Source organism: Scyliorhinus canicula, chromosome 15 (genome assembly GCF_902713615.1).
Source record: "Scyliorhinus canicula chromosome 15, sScyCan1.1, whole genome shotgun sequence".
NCBI lineage: Eukaryota > Metazoa > Chordata > Chondrichthyes > Carcharhiniformes > Scyliorhinidae > Scyliorhinus > Scyliorhinus canicula.
In genome coordinates this window covers 123,893,853-123,921,103 of record NC_052160.1, presented here as the reverse complement: position 1 = coordinate 123,921,103, position 27,251 = coordinate 123,893,853, and the positions used below count along the sequence as shown (strand labels likewise).

The 27,251-nt window shown below is 50.3% G+C and overlaps 1 protein-coding gene across 3 annotated transcripts in view; it reads left to right on the top strand.

Moving 5' to 3' along the window:
* Positions 1–27,251, top strand: part of LOC119979068 (complement receptor type 1-like) — a 333,444-nt gene that overhangs the window by 31,075 nt on the left and 275,118 nt on the right. For all 3 annotated transcript variants that reach the window (XR_005463633.1, XM_038821049.1, XM_038821050.1), the window contains exons 2-3: positions 9,225–9,413; positions 20,707–20,898. Coding sequence is in view for 2 of the 3 variants with exons in the window: in XM_038821049.1 (XP_038676977.1) it covers positions 9,225–9,413; positions 20,707–20,898 (381 nt within the window). In the remaining variant the exon portion in view is untranslated. The remainder of the gene's footprint in view (positions 1–9,224; positions 9,414–20,706; positions 20,899–27,251) is intronic.

Sequence of the window (27,251 nt, the reverse complement as noted above, 5' to 3'; positions counted from 1 at the left end):
CACCTGTTCGCCAATATCTCAGCATCCACATTCAACAAAGGTACAGGCCAATACGTCCCACACGCCACTGGGTTCTTGTCCTTCTTAAACAACAGTGAAATGGATGCCTGTCCCCATTGACTCTGGCAGTGCTCCTTAGCCACCGCGTCCTCAAACATCTTCACCAACACCGGTGCCAACTTATGCATAAACTTTTTATAAAACTGGGAAACCATCCGGCTCCGGTGCCTTACTGGTCTGCATTTTTCCTATCGCTACTCACACTTCTTCCACCTCCACTGGCTCCTCCAACCCGACCGTCTCCTCCCCTCCTACTTCGGGACACTCCAATCCCCCCAAAAACTCCCTCATGTCCAACTCATCCTCTGGAGGCTCAGACGTATATAAATTTTTATAGAACTCCTCAAATGCCTTGTTCATCTGCTCTGGTGCCACCACCAGCTCCCCTGTCCCATTCCGGACCTGAACAGTCTCTCTCGCAGCCGCCTGCCGGGGGAGCTGGCCAGAAAAACAAGAGGCTGGGCTTTTCCTCATACTCATACAGGGCCCCCTCCCCTGCCTCAACTGCCAAACCGCCTTTCTCATGGCCAGAAGGTCAAACCTCTCCTGTAACTCCCTTCTCCTCACCAGGAGATCCGGAGTCAGATCCTCTACATACCATCCATCCACCTCCAAAATTTCCTCTGCCAAACACTGCCACTCCTCTCTTGCCTCTCTGTCCACCTGTGTATCCAAATTTGGTGTGGCAGCGAACATCTTCTTCATAAATCCCACGTCGTCCCAATTTGGGACATATATGCCAACCAACCACCAACCACCCCTCCAAAGCACCCGTTACTAGAACAAACCTTTCCCCCTGATCAGCCCCCATCTTCCCCATCTGGAATCTCATCTTTGTACCCACTGCAGGGCAGCACGGTAGCACAGTGGCTAGCACTGTTGCTTCATGATGCCAGGATCCCAGGATTGATTCCCGGCTTGGCTCACTGTCTGTGCGGAGTCTGCACATTCTCCGTGTCTGCGCTGGGTTTCCTCCGGTTGCTCCGGTTTCCTCCCACAAGTCCCAAAAAGACGTGCTGTTAGGTAATTTGGACATTCTGAATTCTCCTTCTATGTAACTGTACAGGCGCCAAAATGTGGCGACTAGGGGCTTTTCACAGTAACTTCATTGCAGTGTTAATGTAAGCGTACTTGTCACAATGAAGATTATTATTATAAAATCGCGATCCCTGGGCCCTACTATCAAAGCCCAAGTGGAACACCTGACGCACCCAGGTAGCCTCACCTGGCCCTTCACTCTCAGGTGGGTTTCTTGCAATAGCACCACATCAACTCTCCAAGCTCTGCTTCACTGGTCCCCCCCGGTCCCCCCCCCCCCCCCCCCCCCCCCCCCCAGTCCTCACATATTCCACATCAAATCCCGGATCGCAGGTTTCTCACTGACCCCACCCCTCGTATCAGTCATAACCGCTACTCCTGGACCCACCCAACAGGTGGGACCCAACCCTACCTCTAGGGTGGCACGGTAGCATAGTGGTTAGCACTATTACTTCACAGAGCCAGGGACCTGGGTTTGATTCTCAGCTTGGATCACTGTGTGGATTCTGCACGTTCTCCCCGTGTCTGCGTGGGTTTCCTCCGGGTGCTGTTGTTTACTCTCACATGTCCCAAAAGATGTGCTTGTTAGGTGAATTGGACATTCTGAATTCTCCCTCAGTATACCCAAACAGGCACTGGAGTGTGGCGATTAGGGGATTTTTACAGTAACTTCATTGCAGTGTTAATGTAAGCCTACTTATGACACTAATAAAGATTGTAGATGATAGATTACTTTAGTCACCGTCAGCCCTCTACTCCTTCCCCCTTCCCAGAAACCCCCCAGCCACACCTTCTCAAAACCACTTTGCCCAGTGTTATCCCCATTCCCCCTTCACTCACACCTCCAGGCCGATCGAAACCTGTCCATACAGGTTCCAATGACCATGGCACCAGCACCCCCCCAACCACACCTCGCTCCCGTTCACTAGACAACTCACATTTGCTGGTGAGGTGGCCGCTGCCAGACCCTCGTCCCCCACATAGAAAAAACACATCAAGACCCTCCCTCACCCAAACCTTCCAAACTCCCAACACAGTTATCTCTCAAACCGGAAGCAAATCCCAGCCAATCACTACAAAGCTCCAAACCATGCCTTGTCAAATACAACTTAAGCAGAGAGAAAAAAAAACAAAAGAAAAAAGTGAAAGAAGAAAAGAAACAATAGAAAAAAAATTAACACCACCGAAGTCTAAACTTATTTCAGTCCCAATCCTTCAGCTTTCACAAACACCTCCGCTGCGTCCGCTGTCTCAAAGTAGAAGTCCTTGGAGTTGTGTGTGACCCTCAACTTTGCCGGGTAGACTGCCCCAAATCAGACTTTGCAGTGTTAATGTAAGCCTACTTGTGACACTAATCTAGATAATAGGTTATTACAGCCTTCTCTCAGTTCCGCCCTGAGATCCTGGTTTATCTGAATACCAATGCCTCTCCACCTCACCTCTAGATTCAGCTTCGCCCATCTCAGCACCTTTTCCTTCACCTGATAGCTGTGGAAGCATACTATCACAGCTGTTGGTGGCTCATTCGCCTTTGGTTTTGGCCAGAGTGATCGATGAGCCCTGTCCAATTCGTAGAGGGATGGGTCCTCCTCTTCCCCCATCAACTTGGTGAACATCTGGGCAGCACGATAGCATAGTGGTTAGCGCAATTGCTTCACAGCTCCAGGGTCCCAGGTTTGATTCCCGACTGGGTCACTGTCTGTGCGGAGTCTGCACGTTCTCCCTGCGTGTGCGTGGGTTTCCTTCGGGTGCTCCAGTTTCCTCCCACAGTCCAAAGATGTGTGGGTTAGGTGGATTGGCCATGCTAAATTGCCCTTAGTGTCCAAAAAGGTTAAATGGGGGTTGCTGGGTTGCGGGGATAGGGTACATACATGGGCTTGAGTGAGTTGCTCTTTGTAAGGGCCGGTGCAGACTCAATGGACCGAATGGCCTCCTTCTGCACTGTAAATTCTATGATTCTATGATCTCCGCAAAATATTCCATCAGCATCCTGCCCTCCAGCGCCTCAGGCAGTCCCACAATCCTTAGATTCTGTCTTCGTGAGCTATTGTCCAGGTCCTCCACTTCGACTCTCAGCCCTTTGATATACTCCATCACCCTCTGCAGCTCTTCTCCCATTGAGGTTAACTGGTCTCTGTGCTATGACAATGCCTTCTCTACTTCCTTCTCCATCTCTGCTTGCTCTCACAACTCCGTTGATGTCCTTGACAAAGTCTCCTTCTTCGGGGCAAGAGTCTCATCCGTCCATTCTTTGAGCACTCATTTCCCTTGCATTACTTCTCAACGTATTTGGAAAACAACCGTGCAAACTCCCCCACAACCACTTCAGCCAGCTTAACTACCGTAATGGGTGTGGCCCCACTCAAGACACTTGCACCTGTCATCTTTCCTCCTGCTGGACTCCCCACCGAACTCTCCGGCGGACTTTCACTCGCCCACTTTTCCCCGGATTCTTTTTCTGGATTTTCGGCATTTTAGACTTTCCCACAAATAATCAGACCAATTTCTCCCCAAAAACTGGATGCGATGGATCAAAAGCCACGCTCTACCAACGTGTGCCCTTCACCTACATGCATTCCTAATCTTTTGCTGTGTGTTGAAGTGCATAATTGTAAGTGACCCCCCATAGGCCAGTTCAACGCAAGGCCTTGTAGTGAAGCTTTGGACAATGCCTGTGCCTAAAGTGCAGAAAGCAGTAGATTGGACAAAGCTGTGACCATTAATACATGTGGTATGTGGTAAGATTGGTGTGTGTTGCCAAAGCAGAATGTGAAGTTAGAACTGGGCATTGATGTTGTGGCCAGGACAAGAGTCAGTGGACTTTGAGAGGCGGTTTCAGATGATGAATGGACAAAGAGTGGTCCTCAAGGGACAAATACTAACTGTCTTGTCTCTCTGATACTGCAGTGAGGGGAACTACAAAATATGGAGTCTGATAATATCTTGTCATTCTTCTCACTTATAGCCAGGAGAAGAGGATTAAGTAAATGGAGGCATCTGGTTCACTAAATGCATGGTTCACATGATGAGGAAAGGATGGCAGGGCCTGCTCCACACACAGTGGATGAACCCCAGAGAGGCAACATGCCAAAACCAGGGTTACAGACAGCGCTTAACATACCTGCAGATGTCCAGTGTTGACGAAGAATACGCATGTCCAGGGAACTGATTGGTCACATCTGCCACCTTCTGCAAGATTTGGCACCTTGGGGCTTGGAATCATAGAATTATAGAATCCCTACAGTGTGGAAGGAGGCCATTCGGCCATCGAGTCAGTGCTGACCCTTGGAAAGAGCACTCTACCTCGGCCCATTCCCACACTCTATCCATTATCCCACCTTATGTTGTTGGCACTAAGTGACAATTTAGTATGGCCAATCCACCGAACCTGTACAGCTTTTAACTATGGGAGGAAACCGGAGCACCCGGAAGAAACCGCAGACATGGGGAGAACGTGCAAACTCCACACAGACAGTCACCTGAGACCGGAATTGAACCTGAGTCCCTGGCGCTGTGAGACAGCAGTGCTAACCACTGTGCTACCCAAACTCATGACTTCTGGTTTCACTTCCAAGTTTAAAAATTACAAAACCTAGGGTAATTTAGCAACAACCTACTGACCTGCAATAATGTGCTTTCTATCCACACAAGTGGGATTTGTTTACAGAAAATTGACACTTTGCATTGAGTGAAAAGTATTTTCTCAACTTGAATTGAAACTAGCATGCTTTCAAATGCATACAATTGGAGAGCAAAGTACTGCAGATGCTGGAAATCTGAAATATAAACAGAAAATAGGGTCAAAATGCTTCAGATCCACAATTTGCGTTAGTTCTAACAAATGGTCACTGACCTCGGTTTGGTGGGCATCCATTGCTAGTGTCACGGGAAGTTACTGTGGCGATCAATTTTTACGCCAGTGGCTCCTTCCAGAGCTACACAGGTGACCTCTGTGGGATTTTGTAAACCACTGCACACTGTCTGTGTGGAGTTTGTACTTTCTCCCTGTGTCTGCGTGGATTTCATCCAGGTGCTCCGGCTCCTCCCACAATCCAAAGATGTATGGAGTAGGTGGATTAGCCATGCTAAATTGCCCCTTAGTGTCCAATGATGTGAAGATTAGGTTATGGGGTTGCAGGGATAGAATGGGACATGGAACGGTGCAGACTCGATGGACCAAATGTCCTCCTCTTGCACTGTAGGGATTCTATTCTATGAAGTGCATCCAGGAGGTGACGGACATAATCTTCATTTCTACTGCGATCAGGCATGCCAGGAAGCAAGGGCAATGGGCTTTACACAGATCTCTGGATTCCCGCGGGTGCAGGGTACCATGGACTGCATTCACATGGCATTCAGAGCTCCGTGGCATCAAGCTATGAACAATGAAAAGCGCAAGGGCTTTCACTTGCTACATGTTCAGTTGATTTGTGACCACACCAAATGCTTTGTGCGTGTGTGTTCACTTTCAAGGGAATGCACTACTCCTACATTCTGTGCTGCTCTCAGATCCCTGGCATGTTTTCGGGTCCACAGTGGTTGCAGGGTTGGTTCCTCATGCACAAGGACTACACACTGAAGAAGTGCTAATGATGCCGATGCAGAGGCTACAGTGTGCAGCTGAGACAAGATACAATTGTACTCGTGCTGCAACTGGCATTTTGGTGGAACCATATGTAGGTATACTGAAGGTGACGTTCTGGTGCATGGACTGATCTGGTAGAGCCATGCAATACAGCCTGCAGTAGGTTGTCTGATGTGTCCTATACAACTTGGCATTGCAATGGGGGAAGAAGCTGGTTGAGGAGGAGATAGAGAAGCTGCATGTTTCCTCCGATGAGTAGGATATCGAAGGGGATGAAGCTGAGGAGGTCCTCAAGAGAGGGCATGTAAGCCATGAGGCAGTCGCGATGTCCAGATGAAGCAGCCAAGCTCATTGCCACTAGATTCATGAAGGGTGATGAGGAGATACAGTAAGGACATCCTTTTATCTTCATATGGCCTCTGTGAGTGTTGCACCCCCATCTGACCGATGGCAACATCCACCCTTTGGTGGGGTAAGGCTCCTCTTATGGGGGGTGGTGATTGCCTGTAGTTCCTACATTCCAGGAGGATGACAACAACTAACAGCATGGATCTCCACAGAGTTTCTATGAGTGTCTTACTCCTGCCTGGCTGATGACAGCTTGCTTGGTCTCAATGACTAAGGTTATATCACGGCGAAGAGAAAAATGTTGCCTCTTCTGATCCTACGGCATTCTTTGTGGACAATGTCATGAATGAGATGTGCGAGCCCTGTGAGAATATCTCATTCCCTATGAGATACAAGCATGACTTGTGTTCAGTCACTGTGAACAGACACCATCATTAAGCTGGGAACTTTGCACAAAGCACACTGAAGCCCTGAACTGGTCACCCTGTCTTTCTCTTGTACAGGAATCAAGTTTTCCTATTCAAGAATTACAGGAATACAGCTCATCGGAACAAGGAGTCATAGAAAAGGTGCAATTAGTAGAGTTTATTTACAGGCTTGAATGTTATACTAAAGTAGGGTGGCGTGGTGGCACAGTGGTTAGCACTGCTGTCTCACAACGTCAGGAACTCAGGTTGAATTCCGAACTTGGGTGACTGTGGAGTTTGCACTTTCTCCCCGTGTCGAACGTGGGACCCTGGAGCTGTGAAGCAATTGTGCTAACCACTATGCTACCGTGCTGCCCTAAGGTGCTCTGGGTGCCCCAGTTTCTTCCCATGGTCCAAAGATTAGAATTAGAATTAGAATTAGAACAGTACAGCACAGAACAGGCCCTTCGGCCCGCGATGTTGTGCCGAGCAATGATCACCCTACTCAAGCCCACGTATCCATCCTATACCAGTAACCCAACAACCCCCATTAACCTTATTTTTTAGGACACTATGGGCAATTTAGCCTGGCCAATCCACCTAACCCGCACATCTTTGGACTGTGGGAGGAAATCGGAGCACCCGGAGGAAACCCACGCACACACGGGGAGGACATGCAGACTCCACACAGACAGTGACCCAGCCGGGAATCGAACCTGGGACCCTGGAGCTGTGAAGCATTGATGCTAACCACCATGCTACCGTGCAGCCCCGATATGTAGTTTAGCTAGATTGGCCATGATAAAATTACCCGTTCGTGTACAGGGATGTGCAGGTTGGGTGGGGTTGCAGGGATGGGGTGAAGTCACCTAAGAGGATGCCCCCCGGATGTGAACTAGCTGATCTTCCCTTTTGGTGCTCAAGTGCTCCGCCTTCCTTTCTAGGATAGTGGGGCAGCTGGAATGAGGTTGAGAAGCTCCGCCATCCACTGGTCAAGGCGCTGATGGATACCAGCAGGTCCTTGTACCATGGAGTGCATGTCCTTTAGCAATGCACAACAAATCTCTTGGCCCAAGGTCTCCTCAGCAGCCACCACCCTAGCTCTGTTGGCATTTTTGAACTAGAGTGTTGGCACAATTATCTCAGACGTAAGGCAAACGGCCTCCTCCATGCAGCCTTTCAATCCAAGGATTTCCCTCCTTTGACTTTGGAGCTCCACACAACTGAGGCATGATTGAGTCCAGAGGCATGCCATCCGACTGGGATGTAGCAGATTTCTGGCCTCCAGCAAACCTCCAATTGCTGGCACCCTGGGAAGTACCTATCTCTTCATGTTGTGGATCTGACAGTGTCATGTTGTACCAGATTGTGATCCTGAGGCGGCTCGAAAAATAGATCCCACCAAGGCTTGTGTCCCTGCACTGATGTGCGTGAATGCTGTGGCAATTCTTCCACTTTGGGCTTTGTGAATGCAATGTCTTCCATGGCCAGGTGGATGGCTGTCCCCTCACAGTCCGTGAGGACCTTCAGCTCTGGCATCCCTCCACCCATCTGGGATCTCTTCCTCTTGTTGTGAGCCAGTTTGTCCTGCATGAAGACAGATGGAGAGAGTGTAAGCAGGACATGTGCCAGGACAGATGATGCCTAGCAGAAGTGGATGGTGAGTGGGATCAGTGAGGTGATAAGGACACAACCCACAGGGGAGATGTGTGTGGGATAGCAAGTTGTGATTTCCCTTCAGCAGGTATTACCTCAGATCCCTGAGTGTGTGAGTTGAGAATGATGAGAAATTTGATTTTTTAAATTAATTAAAAAAATTTTTTTTTTGAGTACCCAATTCATTTTTTCCACTTAAGGGACAATGCAGTATGGCCCATCCACCTACCCTGCACATCTTTGGGTTGTGGGGGCGAAACCCACGCAAATATGGGGAGAATGTGCAAACTCCACACAGACAGTGACCCATGGCCAGGATTGAACCTGGGACCTCGGCGCTGTGAGGCAGAAGTGCTAACCACTGTGCCACCGTGCTGCCCAGAGTAATGAGAAAATAACTTACACTGGCAGAATGGAGGTCATTCATCCTCTGGCGTCACTGGATGACTGTCCTCTTGAACAAGGTGTTAGGGCTGACCGCCACTGTCACCGCCTCCCATGCTGGATTGGTGATCCTACGTGCAGATCTTCAACCATAGTGCGGGTATATCACATTGCAACGGGCCCCCACTGTGCCAAGCAGGCACTCCAGGGAGGTATTGTTGAATTTCGGAGCAATATGCTTCTTAGATTTTGCAGCCATGACTTTTCAATGGCACATGTGCTAGCTGTAAGCTGGTGCAACCTTTAATTGTGGCCTCTTGATCATTAAAGTGTTGAGGTGAAGTCCAGATGGGTGAATCAGTGTCTGTCCGCCAGCAATACGGTATGGAACCCATGTAGGCAAGATTTTTGGCACTAACTGCCGCTCTATATGGTGTGAAAATTGTCATTGGCGCTCTACATGCCGCTTTCCCCACTCATCATCAGCCCGTGCCATTTTCTGAGAAAATATCGCCCTCTGTGCCTCCATAAAGCTGATCTAACAGAACTACGCAAATAGAACATAATTACTGCTACAGGCTAGAGTCCTTCTCTTAACAAAGGTGCTATTTTCAATAAGTTTAATATATATGTGAAACCAGTGATACGATAAGCTAATATTTTATGTAACACATTTTCATAACCAGATCATGAAGAGAGAGTGCTATTGAATGTTGAAACTATGAAATTAACTTTTTTTTTAACAGGTAACTGTGCATCTCCTCCACTTTTACATCATGGCTCAACAGATGATAACACAACTTTAACTGACTTTAATGTGGGCACCAGTGTTGCATACAAATGTGATCATGGTTACACATTCAAGCCAGGAAGTACAACAACTAGTACCTGCCAAGCTAACAATCAATGGACGCCATTAAATGCCACTTGTGAACGTAAGTTATCTGAATACTTTTATTCTTCTCCAGTTCTGTTCTTTGCCAAAGGAAGTCACCCAGCGGGAATTTATTCTAGTGCTGTGACCAGATGCCCAGTAGTTCATCCAAATTATGGTTCTTTTATGTTGCTTTGAATTGGTAATTTGATCAGCGGTCAATGACAATTTCTATTGTGTTAAGCCTTGATTGTTTCTGCAGCCAATTTGCACAAGGACCTGTGGCAGCATCATCAGTATGTGATCAGGAATGGGAATTAGTTTTTTTATATGCACTCATCTAAGAATGTTGAGAACAGCTGGATATTTTTATGAGTTGTAGACATCGCTGCCAAGGTCTGCCTTCTTGACCATTTCAAATTGCCCTTGAGAAAGAGGTGGTGAGCTGCCTCCTTCAGCAACTGCTGTCTGCGATGAAGATAGTTTCTTAATGCTGTTATGTAGGGTGTTCCAGAATCACAGCATGCTGTACCACTTCATAGGATCATAGAATCCCTACAGTGCAGAAAGAGGCCATTCAGCCCATCGTGTCTGCACTGACGCTCTGAAAGAGCACCTCCCCAGGTCCAATACTTCACCCTATCCCCGTAACCCCACCTATCTTGCACATCTTTGGACAATAAGGGGCTGGGCAGCACTGTTGCTTCACAGCTCCTGGGTCCCAGAATGTGGCGACTAGGGAATTTTCACAGTAACTTAATTGTAGTGTTAATGTAAACCTACTTTTGACAATAAAGATTATTATTATTAAATTTTGGCATGGCCAATCCACCTAACCTGCACGTCTTTGGACTGTGGGAGGAAATTGGAGCACCCGGAGGAAACTCACGCAGACACAGGGAGATCATACAAACTCCACAGACAGTCACTCAAGGCTGAAATTGAACCTGGGTCCCTGGCGCTATGAGGCAGTGCTCACCACTGTGCCACCCACTTGGGACTTTGCGTTCCCATGCTACTCTTCCTGTTCTAGGTGGTAGGGTTTTATTGAGGAAACCAGGCAAGTTGTTGTACCACATCTTGTGGATGACATGCTCTGTAGCAACATGGTGTTGGGTGGTGGAGAGAGTGATTGTTTCAGATGGTTTATGTGATGCTAATCTAACAGTTTGCTTTGTTTTGGAACATGTTGAGCAGCCTGAATGTTGTAGTTGCACCCATCCAGGCATTTGGAGAATGTTTCACCACACCTGACAAATGTTCCCTATAAGCTGTGGTGTGGCCATGCTTGAAACCGTAGGTTGCAGCTCAGGTGGTGCAGGGACTGGTTTAGCACAGGGCAAAATCGCTGGCTTTGAAAGCAGACTAAGGCAGGCCAGAGGCACGGTTCAATTCCCGTACCGGCCTCCCCGAACAGGCGCCGGAATGTGGTGACTAGGGGCTTTTCACAGTAACTTCATTTGAAGCCTACTTGTGACAATAAGCGATTTTCATTTCAATTCCTCCTATTTGAGTTATCACACATGTGAGCTCATGCACTTAAATGAATATGCTGCTCACAACAGAAAATAAATTTGAAATGATGTTGTTTTTGATTTGTGCTGAATGCCCTTTGGGAGTAACAAGGTGAGTCACTTGCAGCACAATATGTTTGACCTGCTGTTGTCGCCACAGTATTAATTGGGTTGATCCAGTTAAGTTCTTGATAATTGGTGATGCCCACAATGTTAATGGTGAGAGATTCAACAATGATTGTGCCATTGAATCCTCTGCCATTGATCTTGACAGAAAGTAGATAACAAGCTGGATTTTCCAATCCAGAGATGAAGTGTTGACGCCGGCGCAGGCACCTAGACCGATTTAGCGATTTAAGGGGCTAGCACCGGCGCCATGTGGAACACAATCGATCCCAATGAGAAATGGTGCGTGATTTGCCGGATTCACGAATGTCATTCAGGAGGCTGACAAGCTTCAGCCACATATACACACTTCACTCCCCACACACATCATCCCAGTCAACAAGATCAGCTCCACGATTTCTGGACGCCGAGCTGGAGTCACTCCTGGACGCTATGGAGGAGAGGCAGTCGACCCGATATCCTGGCCCTGGAAGGAGGCAACCAGCTGGTACCGTTCACCATGCCTGGGCACAGGTGGCAGAGGCGGTCAGTGCCGTTTGCAACACCACCCGGATCCAGGAAGAAACTGCACAACCTCCTCAGAGCGGCCAGGGTGAATAGGTGACAGTGTGCCCCTGGCACTAACCCCTGTTCCACACACCCACGACCCCACCCTCACCCGAAGGCGGCCGAACCCCACCCTGCACCATAAGTCAGCACCCATACTGGCCGCCATGGCCGGGTGTCCCGGTCACTGAAGCCACCAACTATCCACTCCTGGACTGCATGCATTGGACTAACGCTGTTGTTTTCTGTTTCCTGTTTCTCCCCCCAGCCGCCAGGAGACACCCAACCATAATCTCCGGGAGCGGGACAAGACTGAAGGAGGACCACCGCATCTGCAGTCTCCCACCAGGGCTGCAGAGGGCCCTGGATGTGGTTGGTGGGTCCGAAGAAAGGGAAATCGCCTCGGTGGAGGTTGGCCGCTGGCGAGGAACTGAAGTCCCGCTGAGTTCCGTGACACGTGTGTCAATCCCCCCAACACCACTCTCACCACCACCCTCACCACCACTCCACACCACTGTCACCAAACCCTCACCGCGACACCCATGCCACCCTCACCCCCACACCACCCTCACCCTCAACCCACCCTCACCAGCACACTCACCACCACCCCCACACCACCTTTACCACCACACCACCTCCTCTCCCCTCCCCCTCGAACCGCGGTCTAATCATGTGTCTTGTCTTGTGTCTTTCAGGACTTGTTGGTGAAGATGCGGGCCCATCTGGCAGCCATGTGCCAGAGCCACCTGGAAATCGCAGTGGCACTTCTGAGTGTGGCCCAATCACAGCAGGTCATGGCTGAGAACGTCGGTGACATTGCTCAGGCACTGACCGACATGGCACAGACACAGAGGGAGGTGACTTAGTCCTCGAGGGAGATGGTGCAGTGACCAGCTGATGTGACACAGACCCAGAAGGTGGTGGCACAATCAATGGGTGATCTGGCGCAGTCCCAGATGGCGATGGTCCATTTTCTGTGCTTCATGGCTGTGAGCATTTAGACCCTGGTCCAGATCAGAGCAGGCCTCCAGGACTGGCAGCGCCCGGTGGCGGGGAGCCTCAGGGGTTAGCTCTGCTTGCACCACCATCCCATGGAGTAGCCCAGGTGCCATCGGGCACTCCGAGGAAGGAGGAGGTGATGGGGCCTGTGTCGGTGACTCCCATTAGGGGAGACGCCAGAACACTGCAGCACTCAAACTCCCTCCCCTCCTGTCTCTGGTGCATCTGGTGAGCAGCGAACAGAATGAGGCACTACCATGCCAAATTAGGACACCCGGGCAGCAGCTGGGCCCTCCCATGCCCGGTTGTCCCAGAAGACGCCCGCCAATGGATTCTCAGGTCACAAGGCGGGAATTACAGCAGGCCGCTGTACCATCTGGGGTTCCATCTAGACGTAGCGTTAGGGTCCGTAAGGTCAGGAAGTTAGACACCAGTTAAGTTGCCACTGGGGCAGGGCACAGTTGTGTGGTAGGGGCTAGGGCACATAACTGTAAATATTTGTGCACATTAAACACCTGTTCACACTGTTACAATCTGCCTCTGAGCTCCACGTCAGATGGATGTGAGGGGTGGGCTGGCCTGGGCTGGCCAGTGAGTGTGCACGGGGTTGGGGAGGATGGGCGGATGTTGCGCGTGGGCTGGGCTCCCCACTCTCCCCTCCCCCAACCATCCTCACCACGTCATCCCAGAGATCCAATAGGATCTTGTGATGGAATGGCCAGCTCACATGCAGGAACCACCTAGATGGATGGTGAAATGTGCTACCATGGGCTCAGAGTGTCCCGTGCACGTTTGCCCTCATCACAACAGGCCTAGCCTTCATCCTCCTCCTCCAGCACATCACCTCTCTGCTGCACGATGTTGTGGAGGATACTGTAGGCCTAACCTACACCCCTTCAATTTACTGCTGTCCATGTGCCTGTCCAAGAGTCGCTTAAATGTTCCTGAGGACTCTGACTCCACCACCTCCGCTGGCAGTGCATTCTTCATCAAATCTCCCCTCAACCCACCTTGTGCCAAGGAGAGCAAACCCAGCATATCCAATCTTTCCTCATAGTTGTAGTTTTCCAGCCCTGGTAACATCCTCATAAATTTAATTTGTACCTCCTAAAGCAATAGCATCCTTTATGTAATGAGGTGATCAGAACTGCACACAGCATGAAAGTTCTGGCCTAAGTAATGTTTTATACAGTTCCAAAATAACCCCATTGCTCTTATTTTCTGTGCCCCGAATAATAAATGAGAATTTCATGTGCCTTCTTAACCACCTTATCAACCTGCCCTGCTACCTTCAGGGATCTGTGGACAATCACTCTGAGATGTCTCACTTTCTCTAATGTCAGGAAAACAAAAGTCGTTTTAAGGGGTTTATAGGGCGAGATTTCCTCCAAAATATATCAGATGTGTTTCTCCTCCCGAGAGAAACAGCCAGGTTTTCTCTCAAGGCCTTTTGATGCATTGCCAAAAAAAAGCAGGGGGAATGTTTTATCCCATCACTCTGGCGGGCTGGGGCCTCATAGTGTCAGCAAACCCGACTCTACAGAGACTGAGGCACCATTTCTAAAGGGCACCCCAATATCAAAATGAAAGAAAAGGATCTCCCCATCACCATTGCCGACATCGCCACATATTGGGAATCCACCCAACCATGGGGTTCCCTGAAGACAGCACCCTCTGGCCCTGTGAACAGTTTTGGTCCCCTTGTCTCAGGCAAAATATACTGGCTTTGGAGGTGGTCCAGAGAAGATTCACTGGGTTGATCCCAGGTATGGAGGAATTTTTTTATGTGGGAGGTTGGGTAGGTTGGGCCTGTACCCACTGAAGTCTAGAAGAATGAGAGATAACCTTATTGAGACATATAGGATTCTCAGGGGGTTTGACGGGCTAGATGCTGAGAGGAGGTTTCCTCTTGTGGGAGAGTCTAAGATCAGAGGGCATAATCTCAGAGTAAGGGCTCGCCCCGTTAAGACAGATATGAGGAGGAATTTCTTCTCTCAGACGGTAGTGAATCTGTGGAATTCTTTACTGCAGAGAGCTGTGGAGACTGGGTCATTAAGTATGTTCAAGGCTGAGATAGACAGATTTTTAATTAGTAAGGGAAACAAGGGTTAATGTGGATAAGGCGAGAAGGTGGATTTGAAAATTATGGGCACTATTTAATAGAAAAAAAACAGTTTTGGGCGCGTTTGGAAGACAGTTTCTCGGCGCCTACAGTGCCGAGAATGACCCCGCTATCAAATGGGGCTCTGTTTTTCTTTGCTTCGGCGTAAAATGCGCATGCGCAGAACTGCTAACGTAATTCATGTGCATGCGCAGGGGGTTTTGTCTCTGCGCCGGCCATGGCGGAGCTTTACGCAGGCCGGCATGCAGGGAAAGAGTGCCATCACGGCACAGGCCTGCCCGCAGATTGGTGTGCCATGATCACGGGCCAGGCCAAAGTGGGATCCCCCACGCTGGGGGGACCGGCCGAAAACGTGCGGCCGCTCGGCCCATCGTGGCCCGGAGAATCGCCGGGGGGTGGGGGCGCTGCCAACGGCTCCCGCCTGGCATGATGTGATCCCCGCCCCCGCTAAAAACCGGCACTGGAGAATTCAGCAGCCGGCGGCAGGGCGGAGAATCCCGCCCCATGTTTTCTTAAAAAAAAGTAAAGGTTTTGCAGCGGAATTCTCTGTTTCAGAAATTAAGGGCTGGGCTCTCCAGTTTTGAGATTAGGTGCCGACGTCAGCGTGGAAACAGTGGTGTTTTACGACAGAAGAAATGGTGCAACAGCTGTACTGCTTCTGCTACTTTAAATGGGCTAGCACCATCGCCACATGGAACATAATCAATTCCATGGAAAACGGTGACGGATTGCCCAGGCCCATGATAGCACACATGAGGGTCACACGCTGCAGCCGCACTTCAACGGTCCTTCCCCCCACACACACTGTTCCAGTCAACCAGACTGCCCGGAAGGAGAGCAGCGCCATGATTCAGGGACGCTGAGCTGGACACCGTGGAGGAGAGAAGTATGACCCTGTACCACGGCCTGTGAGGAAGGCCGCCAGGCGCCACGTTTGCCGTGTCTGGGCGCAGGTAGCAGAGGCGGTCAGCTCTGTGGGCAATGTCATCCGGACTGGCATGCAGAAGAAACTCCACAAACTCCTCAGGGCGGCCAGGTGAGTCGCCTGCTCTGTGCCTCTAGCACTAACCCCCCCCCCCCCCACACACTCGTAGCCCGACCCCTCCCCCGGGACGGCCAAATCCCCACCCTGCCCCACATGCCAGCACCCACACCAGCTACCCTGGCGACCGAGGGCACCATCTACCCAACCCCTGGGCTGCATGCGTGGGACCGTCTAACGGTGTCATTGTATGTGCAACCCCCCCCAAGGAGTAGGCCACGCACGACCGCAGGGGGTGGGAGAAGACCGGAGGGGGAACATAATCATACAAATCGTCTTGTGTCTTACAGGACCTGCTGGAGATGGGGCCAGTCCATCCAGAGCCCCCTGCCTCCAGCGGGTGCCCCCCAGACAGCTGAGCACTGTTGAGGAGAGCAGCTCTCCGCCCGAGACGCAGGGCACCCTGAAGCTCGGGTCAAAGGATGACACTGACCATCCATTATAGCTGTCTCCTACACCCTCCACTATCACAGAGACTATCGCCTCTGTTGGGCACATTAGTGAAGAGGTTATCTGATGTGCACCACCCATGTGCCCACAGAATTCCATATCCGCCAATAACCCTATATCTAACCTCCATGGAAGGCTCTGAGCAGGGCCCAACTCCAAAACCAAATCCACCACTTGTGGGGCATAATCCAAGATGATAGTGGCCGAATACTCAGTCCTTCTCATCCAATGGAGAAGAGGCCTACCCACCAGAAAAAGTTGATCCCAGATTAAACCTTGTGGACAGGAGAAAAGAGCGAGTATTCTTTACCCCCCCCAATCCCGGGTGCATAAACTGCAATGGATCTGCTCCTTCCATCTTCTCCATAAATGCTAACAGTGTCTTCACCACCCCCGAAGGAGCCAACAATTCGGCCTAGAACAATCCAACTTCAAAGAACAAAGAACAAAGAAAAGTACAGCACAGGAACAGGCCCTTCAGCCCTCTAAGCCTGTGACGACCATGCTGCCCATCTAAACTAAAATCTTCTGCACTTCCGGGGCCCGTATCCCTCTATTCCCATCCTATTCATGTATTTGTCAAGATGCCCCTTAAACGCCAGATCAAGTCCCCAATTTACATCACTCCCAGAAGCAGTTGGTGTCTATACAAATCTGGAATGGAAGCCAACAGCTTCCTAATAAATGCTGTATCATTCCAATTCCGGGCATATACATTAACAAATGCCAGCAGCGTACCTGCCAAAGATCCAGTGACCATCACATATTTGTCATACGGGTCCGCCATGACCTTGACCGCTGAATAAAGAACCTGTTTATTGCTTAAAATTGCTGCACCCCTGGTTGAAACCAAATGAAGGTCCTGGTTCACCCACCCCTTCCGCAGTCTGGTCTGGCCCCTCACCCGCAGATGAGTCTCCTGCAAAAACACCCCATCAGACATCAGATCCTTTAGGTGAGAGAAAACCCACAACCTTTATACTGGGCCCCCAATCCCCTTATGTTCCAGATGACCAACCGAATCAGGGGTCTCCCACACCCCCGTCAACCTGGTGTCAGCCATTTCCACCAAGAAGGATTATCAATCGCCTGCCCAGATAATGAGCTATATTGAAGGGCCCGCCTCCTCGCAAGCTCTGCTCCGACATCATGATAAATTCTAATGAGGCTTTCAACCCAACTCAAATCACAGTTCTTCTTGGCCCACTCCAGGACCCGCTCCTTCTTAGTGGAAGCTATAGAATCTCACTATAACTGCCCGTGGTGGCTCACTTGCCCGAGGCTTCTGCTGAAGTGTTTAATGGCCCTTATCCAGATCTGGAGGCGACACCAATCCATCCACCCCCATCATCTTACTGAACATCTGCGAGAGGTACGCAATAGGATTCTGGCCCTCCACACTCTCTGCAACTCCTCGATTCTGAGGTTTTGTCGCCTTGACAGGCAGGCCGCCCACCTTCACCCTCAGACTCTTATTTTTCTTTGCCACCAACGAGGTCTCGGCCTCCAGCAAAGCAATTTGTTCGCTAGCCTCGACAGAACCATCTCCACTCCCTTCTACACCTCACCATGCACCTTCACGGGCCTAAAGTTCTCTCTAACTTTTCTTGGACAGGGCCCAGCACCTCCTCAATCGATTTACGGAGGGTTTCAAACATCACTGTCCATTTCCTCTCAATGTGATTGTCAAATTCAGTAGCCAGTACCCCAGTTAGCATGTCTGCCAATATAGGGATGGCTGCAACCACCGGAGCCGCTGCTGCCAACTTCCCTGCTGAGGCGCCACACAAAAAATCCAGATCTATTGAAGAATTTGCACCTGCAGACTTTTACTTCCAGCCTTTTTTGACGTTCTTCAACAATAGGTTCCTTCTCCTTTCATATGGATAGAATTTGTCCACCAAAAAACCCAGGATCCGGGCAAAAATGGCCAAACACAACTCAGCCTGATAGGAGCTACCTAGTGCACGACCTCCTCCTACATACCTTTTAAAAAAATAAATTTAGAGTACCCAATTCACTTTTTCCAATTAAGGGGCAATTTAGTGTGGCCAATCCACCTAGCCGGCACATTTTTGGGTTGTGGGAGTGAAACCCACGCAAACACGGGGAGAATGTGTAAACTCCACATGGACAGTGACCCAGAGCCGGGATCGAACCTGGGACCTTGGCGCAGTGAGGCAACAGGGCTAACCCGCTGCGCCACTGTGCTGTCCCTCCTCCTACATATCTTGACGGGAAGTCAGATATTTATATATATTGTGGTTAGTTTCACTGCTAACTACTTGAAATCCATTCAAGTATGAAGGGAAATGAGATGACTAAGCTATGTGTGGAAGCTGTCAATCACATCCTAGTAAAATCAATTTCACATTGATATGAATGAAAGCATTGCAGAGCAAAATTCTTGGTGTTTAAACGCAGCTGTGGTGGTGTTCTCTTTCTAGCAATTTACAGATGCTGCTTCCTCTGCCTGTGCCAGCAGGTGTATTGCATAGGTTCATTTTAAAGCAGTTGTTTTTTTCACTGTCTTTGTCTGGATTGCTCTCTAGCTTCCAGGCAGGGGTCTCTGTAATGTGGGCTTGCAATTAGGAGTCTCTGTAATGCAAGGCTTCCAGGCAGGGGTCTCTGTAATGGAGGGCTTCCGGCAGTGGTTTACATAATGGGGGCTTCCTGGTGGCGATCTTTATAATGGGGGGCTTGTGGTGGGGGGCTCTTTCAATCGGGGGGCGGGTTCTGGTGGGTGTCTCTGTAATGGGTCTGGTGGGGGCCTCTCTTATGGGGATCTCTCGTAGGGGTTGGGCATGCGGGGGCATCTGGTGGGGTGGAGTGGGCAGGATTTGCATTGTGGGATATTGGGTGGCCCTCTGAATCACTTTGTAGGCAACTCCCTAAAGAGGTACCCTCTTGGCCCACCGCGAGGACTGTGCTGGGAAATACCTGCATTGATTCTCGTCCATGTGAAGCCTGGTCCAGAGGCCGGTGGTTCACATGGGCTTAGAGAATTCAGTGCTCAGCTGGTGCAGGGTGTGAACCGCAATGTCACCGCTAGTGGGGGACCGGGCGCCAATCCCACGTGGATTCTCCGATCCCACGGCAGAGTGTCCATACCGTCGTAAACGCTGTTACGCTTTACGACGGCGTGAATGATCCGCTCCCACGACTAATTCTGGCCCCTACATGGGGTTCGTGCTGCTCCAGCTGCAGATCCCGACACGAGCTGTGCGCCGTGGGATCAGCGCAAGCGCAGTTGAGCCGGCGCCAATGAGGACATGCGCAGTGGCGCCGGAGCCAACCCACGCATGGAAGTGGCCTCTTTCAACGCAACATGGCGCAGGACTACAGGCGCTGGCGCGTAGGAAAAGAGGCCCCTAGCCACAGAGGCCGGCCAGCCGACTGGTGGGCCCCGATCACGGGGAAGGCCACATCGGAGCCCCCCCCCCCCCCCTCCCCCCGGGTTGGGACACCGTCCCTCCCCTCCCCCCCCCCCCCAAAGGCCAGCACCCGACCCTTACATGCTGAGGTCCCGCCAGCCCAGAGCAGATTAGAATGGCGCCGGCGGGACTCAGCTCTTTTCTTACGGCTGCTTGGCCCATCCGGGCTGGAGAATCGGCAGGCTGGCCGCATAGAGCAGCCCACGACCAGCGCCGCGCCAACCATGCTCTGCGAAGAATCGCGTGCCGGGGTGTTGTGGTCTGTTTGCGGGAATTGCCTGGCCCAGGGCTGGGAGAATCCTGCCCCCTGTTTTTTGGCTGCGTTGTATTCCCCACCGCACCGGGAACTACATTACTGGCAGCGGGATGCCGTCGGATGCGTGGTGACTCTGCAAGCTCACTCACACGGATCCTCTTCCTATATCTCTTACTGTTATGGGCCAGGGTTTAGAGAATCCCAAAGTGTATCATGGAATTCACCTGACCCACAACATTTACTAGATTGTGGTGTGGGGAGCACACGGCCCACTCTACAGGTGTGGTACAGCAGAAATCAAAAAGTATTTTAAAAAACAAATGAATGTTTATTCATGTTTATTAATGAAGTCAAGTTAACCTTTTTAAAACATACAGTGAACATCTTAGCAACCATCAATTCAAATACAACCCCCAAAGAATACAACACTAAGTGAACCTTAATAACTTCCCAAACAACATCCAGAAGACAAAAGAAACACCTTTTAACAGAAGCACATTAGGTTTACATTCACTACTGAGAACATTTATAATTCTGAATTCACCAAATGATCAAGAGATAGTCTTTTCATGGCAGAGAGATCAACAGTACACCTGCTCTGTCTGGCTTCAGCTCCAACACTGAAAACGAAAACCGTGCAGCAAACAGCCAAAAACAAAAGTAAAAAGCTGACAGACAGCCCAGCTCCATCCACACTCTGACATCACTGATAAACACTCATTTCTTAAAGGTACATTTCTTAAACACCCATTTCTTAAAGCTACTCTCACATGACATACAACCATACTAACATTTTAACATTTGATCCTATCACTAATACTACATCTAACCTTTCTCTTTTATGTTCTCTTTTTTGTTAAAACAGATGTCTGTTCCTTCCCTCCAACTTTAAAGCATGGTTCAGCAAATTTTGACAGGATTTCTGAGTTTGAGTTTAGTTTGGGTACCACTGTTACATACAAATGTAATCCAGGTTTCACATTCACACAAGGAAGTATACCAACCAGTATCTGTGGAGTTGGAGCACAATGGACACCATTAGTAGCCGATTGTGAACGTAAGTTATCAGAATAATTGTATTCTTCTCATAGTGCACAATTCTGACATGACAGATTTTATGAAAAACTGCTCTGACAGTCGCAGAATAAAAACCCTTGGAATTCTGGGTGGGACGGTAGCACAGTGGTTAGAATTGTTGCTTCACAGCTCCAAGGGGCTGTTTAGCACAGGACTTAATCACTGGCTTTGAAAGCAGACCAAGCAGGCCAGCAGCACAGTTCAATTCCCGTAACAGCCTCCCCGAATAGGCGCCGGAAAGTGACGACTAGGGGCTTTTCACAGTAACTTCATTTGAAGCCTACTTGTGACAATAAGCGATTTTCATTTCATTTTTCATTTTTTTTCATTTCATTTCATTTTTAATTTCATGTCCCAGGTTCTATTCCATGCGTGGGTCACTGTCTGCATAGAGTCTTCATGTTCTCCCCGTGTATGCATGGGTTTCCTCCGGGTGCTCCAGTTTCCTCCCACAGTCCAAAGATGTGCAGATTAGGTGGATTGGCCATACTAAATTCCCCTTAGTGTAAAAAAAAGGTTAGGTGGGGTTACGGGGATAGGGTGGAGGTGTGGGCTTAAGTGGGGTCCAAGGGCTGGTGCAGACTCGATGGCCCAAATGGCTTCCTTCAGCATTGTAAATTCTATGATTCTAGTTTAAAAACTGTTCAGAAAATGGCTTCCAGTTAACAGACAGAAGTGTGGATAACAATCATCTTTATCTTGCCGTCTGCCGAGACCAGGATGCATACCTCAGACATGTTCATTAACCGATAAACTACTGGGAGGTGTGAACAACCTTGATCCTTTTGATCCCTGTAGAGGTTAAGGAGCTATCTTATCTTATGTGGAAAATGTCTCGGAATCCTGGTGTGGGCCACAAAATAATGGTGACCATCCAGTTTTACATGCAAATAGCATTGTAAAAAGCAAGAAGCAGAAAATCCACAAGGAAACATCTTTAGATAAGCAGACAAGACCTAGGGAGAAAGGAAGAAGCATCAGAAAATAGTTAATGGTCTGTTTTGAGTAACTGTGCAGTTTGAAAGTATTTCACCTGGAGAACCAAAGAACCAAGAAACCTTCCTCTAAACCTGATTGTATCTTCTAATCTGCCCTTAAAAGCGACCGCCAGAATGTCATATGTGACAGTCATTCCAACTGCAGGGACAATTGTAAAACCTCTAAACCTTCTCTTCAGATACTGTAACATTTTGACTTCAAATATGACCAGGAGTACGTCGGGCAGGAAAGACTGAATTGATTCAATTTTTTAAAGTATTGTTGTCTTTTCTTCAGTAACTTCCAGAACAATTGTGTGAAATAAACAAACCTTTTCTTTTTTAAGTATAAAAACTCTGCTGCTGGGTTATTTTAAATTGAATCTCTCACACTACAGTTTAGAAAATATACACCCACAAGAAAATTAATTGAGTTACTTTGGCGAGATACCAGTAGCACCCGTGTCTTTGTCCCATTCTAGTCACTGCGCTGGAATTTGGTTCCATGAATGTGAACTAGGTGTCTTGCAATTCATACAAAATGTTGTAATTGCATGCAGTCTTAAATAGGGTGTTTTGGCAAGCACCCCACTGCAGTTTCCATCACAGCTAAGAATCTTGTTGAATTTTTTTTTAAACAAACATTTTATTAAGGCATTTATGGTTTTATAACAAAAGATACAAATACAAATGTAAACATAATTCAGTATGTAACACCCCCCCACAACCAACAACACACACAATTCCAAGTCCCTCCATCTCCTCTTGCTGAACCCGCCTTAACTAAACTAAACTAACCTCCCCGACCCCCCTCATTCCCTAACCCACACCCCCCCTTTATTTTATCTGCTAATAGCTTAGGTTTCCCTGAAGAAGTCGATACAACGGCTGCCACCTCCAGACGAACCCTAACATTGATCCTCTCAGGGCGAACTTAATTTTATCAAGCCTGAGAAACCCCGCCATGTTGCTAACCCATAACCCCGATTTCAGGGGATTCACACGGTATTATAAGTTACCAATGTCACTCTGTTCCCATTATATATATGTACCGATATTGTAAGTGCAGTTGCACTACCTGTCCACCAGGGGGAGTAGCTCTGGGAGTACTCGAGAGTTTGTACTGGGCTCCACAGAGCCAGCCGGCCAGTTCATCGAAAGTTCAACGGCGAACAGGCTGGCTCTGTTGTAAGTATATTAAAACCGCTATTCTAGGGCAGCACGGTGGCCTAGTGGTTAGCACAACCGCCTCATAGCGCTGAGGTCCCAGGTTCGATCCCGGCTCTGGGTCACTGTCCGTGTGGAGTTTGCACATTCTCCCCGTGTCTGCGTGGGTCTCACCCCCACAACCCAAAAATGTGCAGAGTAGGTGGATTGGCCACGCTAAATTGCCCCTTAATTGGAAAAAATAATTGGGTAATCTAAATTTATAAAAAAAAAACGCTATTCTAATCCTACAAGCTCGTGTCCGTATAATTGATGGTTCCATCAATTTAATATACTTACGAAACAGTCGAAGTAAATTATGGAAGCAGCCCTCAAGCCCGGACGCCTAGAACTCGACCCGCAGGATGCAGAGGCTAAAGAAATTTTCTCCCACTGGCTGAGATGTTTTAAGGCCTTCCTGGCAGAAGCCAGCAGCGCTGAAACAATGGAGGAACAAAAGCTCAGCCTACTGCATGCGAGGGTAAGTCACAGAATCTCCACACAGCTAAATCCGGGCGGTTCTTACACCGCAACGCTGGCGATGCCACGTGTTTACGACTCGCTGTCAGCGGCCTACAGAAACGCTAGCCGAGTTTGTACGTGAACTGAACAATCTCTCTAATGATTGTAATTATAAGGCTGTTACCGCAGCTGAACATAGGGAGCTTGCTGTGCGGGACGTTTTCGTAGCGGGCCTTAGATCGAACTATGTGTGCCAAAGACTGCTAGAAAAGGGGGCCCAGGACTTAGATACTACTGTGGAGGCTGCTACCACTATGGAGGTCTCCTTCCGCAGCCTCACCTCGTTTCCCGCAGACCCCACGACCTCATCATGGGCCCCCGACCAACAACACCCCCAGCCCTGTGCCGCATGGCCCCCCAGCTACCAAAGCCAGTTACTCTGCGGCCCCAGCCAGTCACTCTGCTGCCCCAGCCAGCTACTCAGCTGCCCCAGCCTACCATTTCTGTGGCCAAAGCCAGCACCCGCGGCAGCACTGCCCAGCCCGATCCGCGACCTGCAGCAGCTGCGGGAAGAAAGGCCACTATGCCAGAGTGTGCCTCGCGAAAAGGGCCCCAGTTTCTAACTCCCCAGTAGAGAGAACAAATCGCTCCCAGCACCAGCAGGCCCGCAGGGCCCGAAACGCTGCGGCCTACGCCCCGACTCCGCTCCCTCCTGCCACGTGCGATCCATGGGGGCCACCATCTTGGCAAACCCCCACCATGCGGCCGGCCACGTGCAACTATTGGGGCCGCCATCTTGGATGCCACCTTCCTCGCCGCTCACCACGTGCGATCCACGGGCCCCATCTGCATCTCCATGCTTAGATAGCTCATCAGAAGATACGACTTCCCCTGCCACTCATCACGCGGCCCGCAACTCAGCGCAGCGATCCTGCATCAAGCTCGCCAGAACGTACCGGCACCTACTCGACCGGACGCCCACTCGGAAGACTACGACTTCCCCGGGCACCCATCACGCGGCCCGCAACTCAACGCAGTCACCCTAGATCAATCCCGCCCCAAGCACCTACGAAGTTCGATGGTGCAGGTCCAGATCAACGGGTACAGCACGCCATACCTCTTTGACTACGGGAGCACCGAGAGCTTCATACACCCAGAGCTGGTAAGACGCTGTTCGCTTCCTATTTTTCCTGTGAGCCAAACTATTGCCCTCGCTTCGGGCTCCCACTCAGTCCAAATCCAAGGACGCACCATCGCTACGCTCACAATTCGAGGCGCTAGTTATTCGAAATTTAAACTTTATGTCCTGCCCGACCTCTGCGCGCCACTCTTATTAGGCCTGGATTTCCAGTGCAACCTCAAGAGCCTCACCCTCAGCTTCGGTGGGCCCCTGCCCCCACTCACTATCTGCAGCCTAGCCACGCTACGCATCTCCTCCCCTCCTCTCTTCGCCAATCTCACTCTAGATTGCAAACCAGTAGTTACTCGCAGCAGGCGATACAGCCTACAGGATAGGGTCTTTATCCGATCGGAGGTCCAACGGCTTCTCAGTGAGGGGATCATAGAGGCCAGTAATAGTCCCTGGAGAGCTCAGGTGGTGGTCGTCAAGACCGGGGAAATATTTTGCATGGTCATCGACTATAGCCAGACCATAAATCGCTTTACGCTCCTAGACGCGTAACCCCTCCCCAGAATTGCAGACATGGTTAACCAGATCGGCCAATATCGACTATTTTCCATGGTGGATCTGAAGTCTGCATACCACCAGTTCCCAATCCACCCTGAGGACCGCCACTACACGGCGTTCGAGGCCGATGGCCGCCTCTTCCATTTCCTCTGGGTTTCCTTTGGCGTCACTAACGGGGTTTCGGTGTTCCAACGAGCAATGGACCGAATGGTAGACCAGTTCGGGCTGCGGGCCACGTTTCCGTATCTGGACAATGTTACCATCTGTGGCTATGACCAGCAGGACCACGACGCAAACCTCCACCGTTTTCTCCAAACGGCACAGAAATTAAACCTCACTTATAACAAGGAGAAATGCGTTTTCCGCACAAACAGACTGGCCATCCTCGGCTACGTTGTGAAGAACGGAGTCCTGGGCCCAGACCCGGACCGTATGCGCCTCCCTCATCTTTTCATACTACGCCCAGTGGGTCCCTCAATATGCGGACAAAGCCCGCTCACTCTTTAAGGCCACACGATTTGCCCTGTCAGCTGAGGCGCGCCAGGCCTTCAGCTGCATCAAGGAGGACATCGCCAAATCAGCCATGCGGGCGGTGGATGAATCCACTCCCTTTCAGGTTGAGAGCGACGCCTCAGAGGTAGCTCTAGCAGCCACTTTAAATCAGGCAGGGAGGCCCGTTGCATTTTTCTCCCGTACCCTATCCGCTTCAGAACTCCGACACTCCTCAGTCGAGAAGGAAGCACAAGCCATCGTGGAGGCTGTTCGTCACTGGAGGCACTACCTCGCAGGTAGGAGGTTCACCCTCATCACCGACCAACGATCGGTTGCCTTTATGTTTGACAACTTGCAAAGGGGCAAAATAAAAAACGATAAAATCCTTCGGTGGAGGATCGAACTCTCCACCTATAGTTACGATATTAAATATCGACCAGGGAAGCTCAACGAGTCCTCGGATGGCCTATCCCGCGGGGCATGCGCCAGCGCGCAGATCAGCCGTCTGAAAACCATCCACGATGACCTCTGCCATCCAGGGGTCACCCGGCTCGCCCACTACATCAGAGCCCGAAACCTGCCTTTCTCCAACGAGGAGGTAAAAGCGGTCACCAGGGACTGCCCGATCTGTGCAGAGTGCAAACCGCACTTCTATAGACCAGACAGGGCCCACCTGGTCAAGGCTTCTAGGCCCTTTGAACGCCTTGCGATCGATTTCAAAGGGCCACTCCCCTCCACTAACAAGAATATTTATTTCCTCAACATCATAGACGAGTTCTCCCGATTCCCTTTTGCCATCCCGTGCCCCGACATGACCTCCCACACAGATATTAGGGCCCTGCATAGTGTCTTCACCCTGTTTGGTTTCCCCAGCTACGTGCACAGCGACCGGGGTTCGTCCTTTATAAGCGACGAGCTGCGTCAGTACCTGCTCGACAAGGGCATCGCCTCGAGCAGGACTACCAGCTACAACCTCAGCAGGAACGGACAGGTGGAGAGGGTGAACGTGACGGTCTGGAAGACCGTCCTACTGACCCTCCGGTCTAGACAACTCCAAGTCTCCCAATGGCAAGAAGTCCTCCCAGACGCGCTCCACACAATTAGATCCCTCCTCTGTACAGCGACCAATCAAACTCCTCACGAGCGGCTCTTCATTTTTTCAAGGGGCACTACCGCCGGGGTCTCATTTCCGGCGTGGCTGAGGACACCAGGCCCGGTTCTCCTGAGGAAGCACGTCAGGGTGCACAAAACCGACCCCCTTGTTGAAAAGGTGCGCCTCCTCCATTCCAACCCCCAGTACGCATTCGTGGAGTTCCCGGACCGTCGCCAGGACATAGTATCCCTTCGGGACCTGGCACCCACTGGATCCAGCTCCCCCCTACCCCCACTGAGGAATCCCTTACCCCGTTCCCTATGCTGCCGCCCCCTCACGCCCCCGATCCCGCAATTCTGGGGAGGGGATACGCGTCTAGGAGCGTAAAGCGATTTATGGTCTGACTATAGTCGACG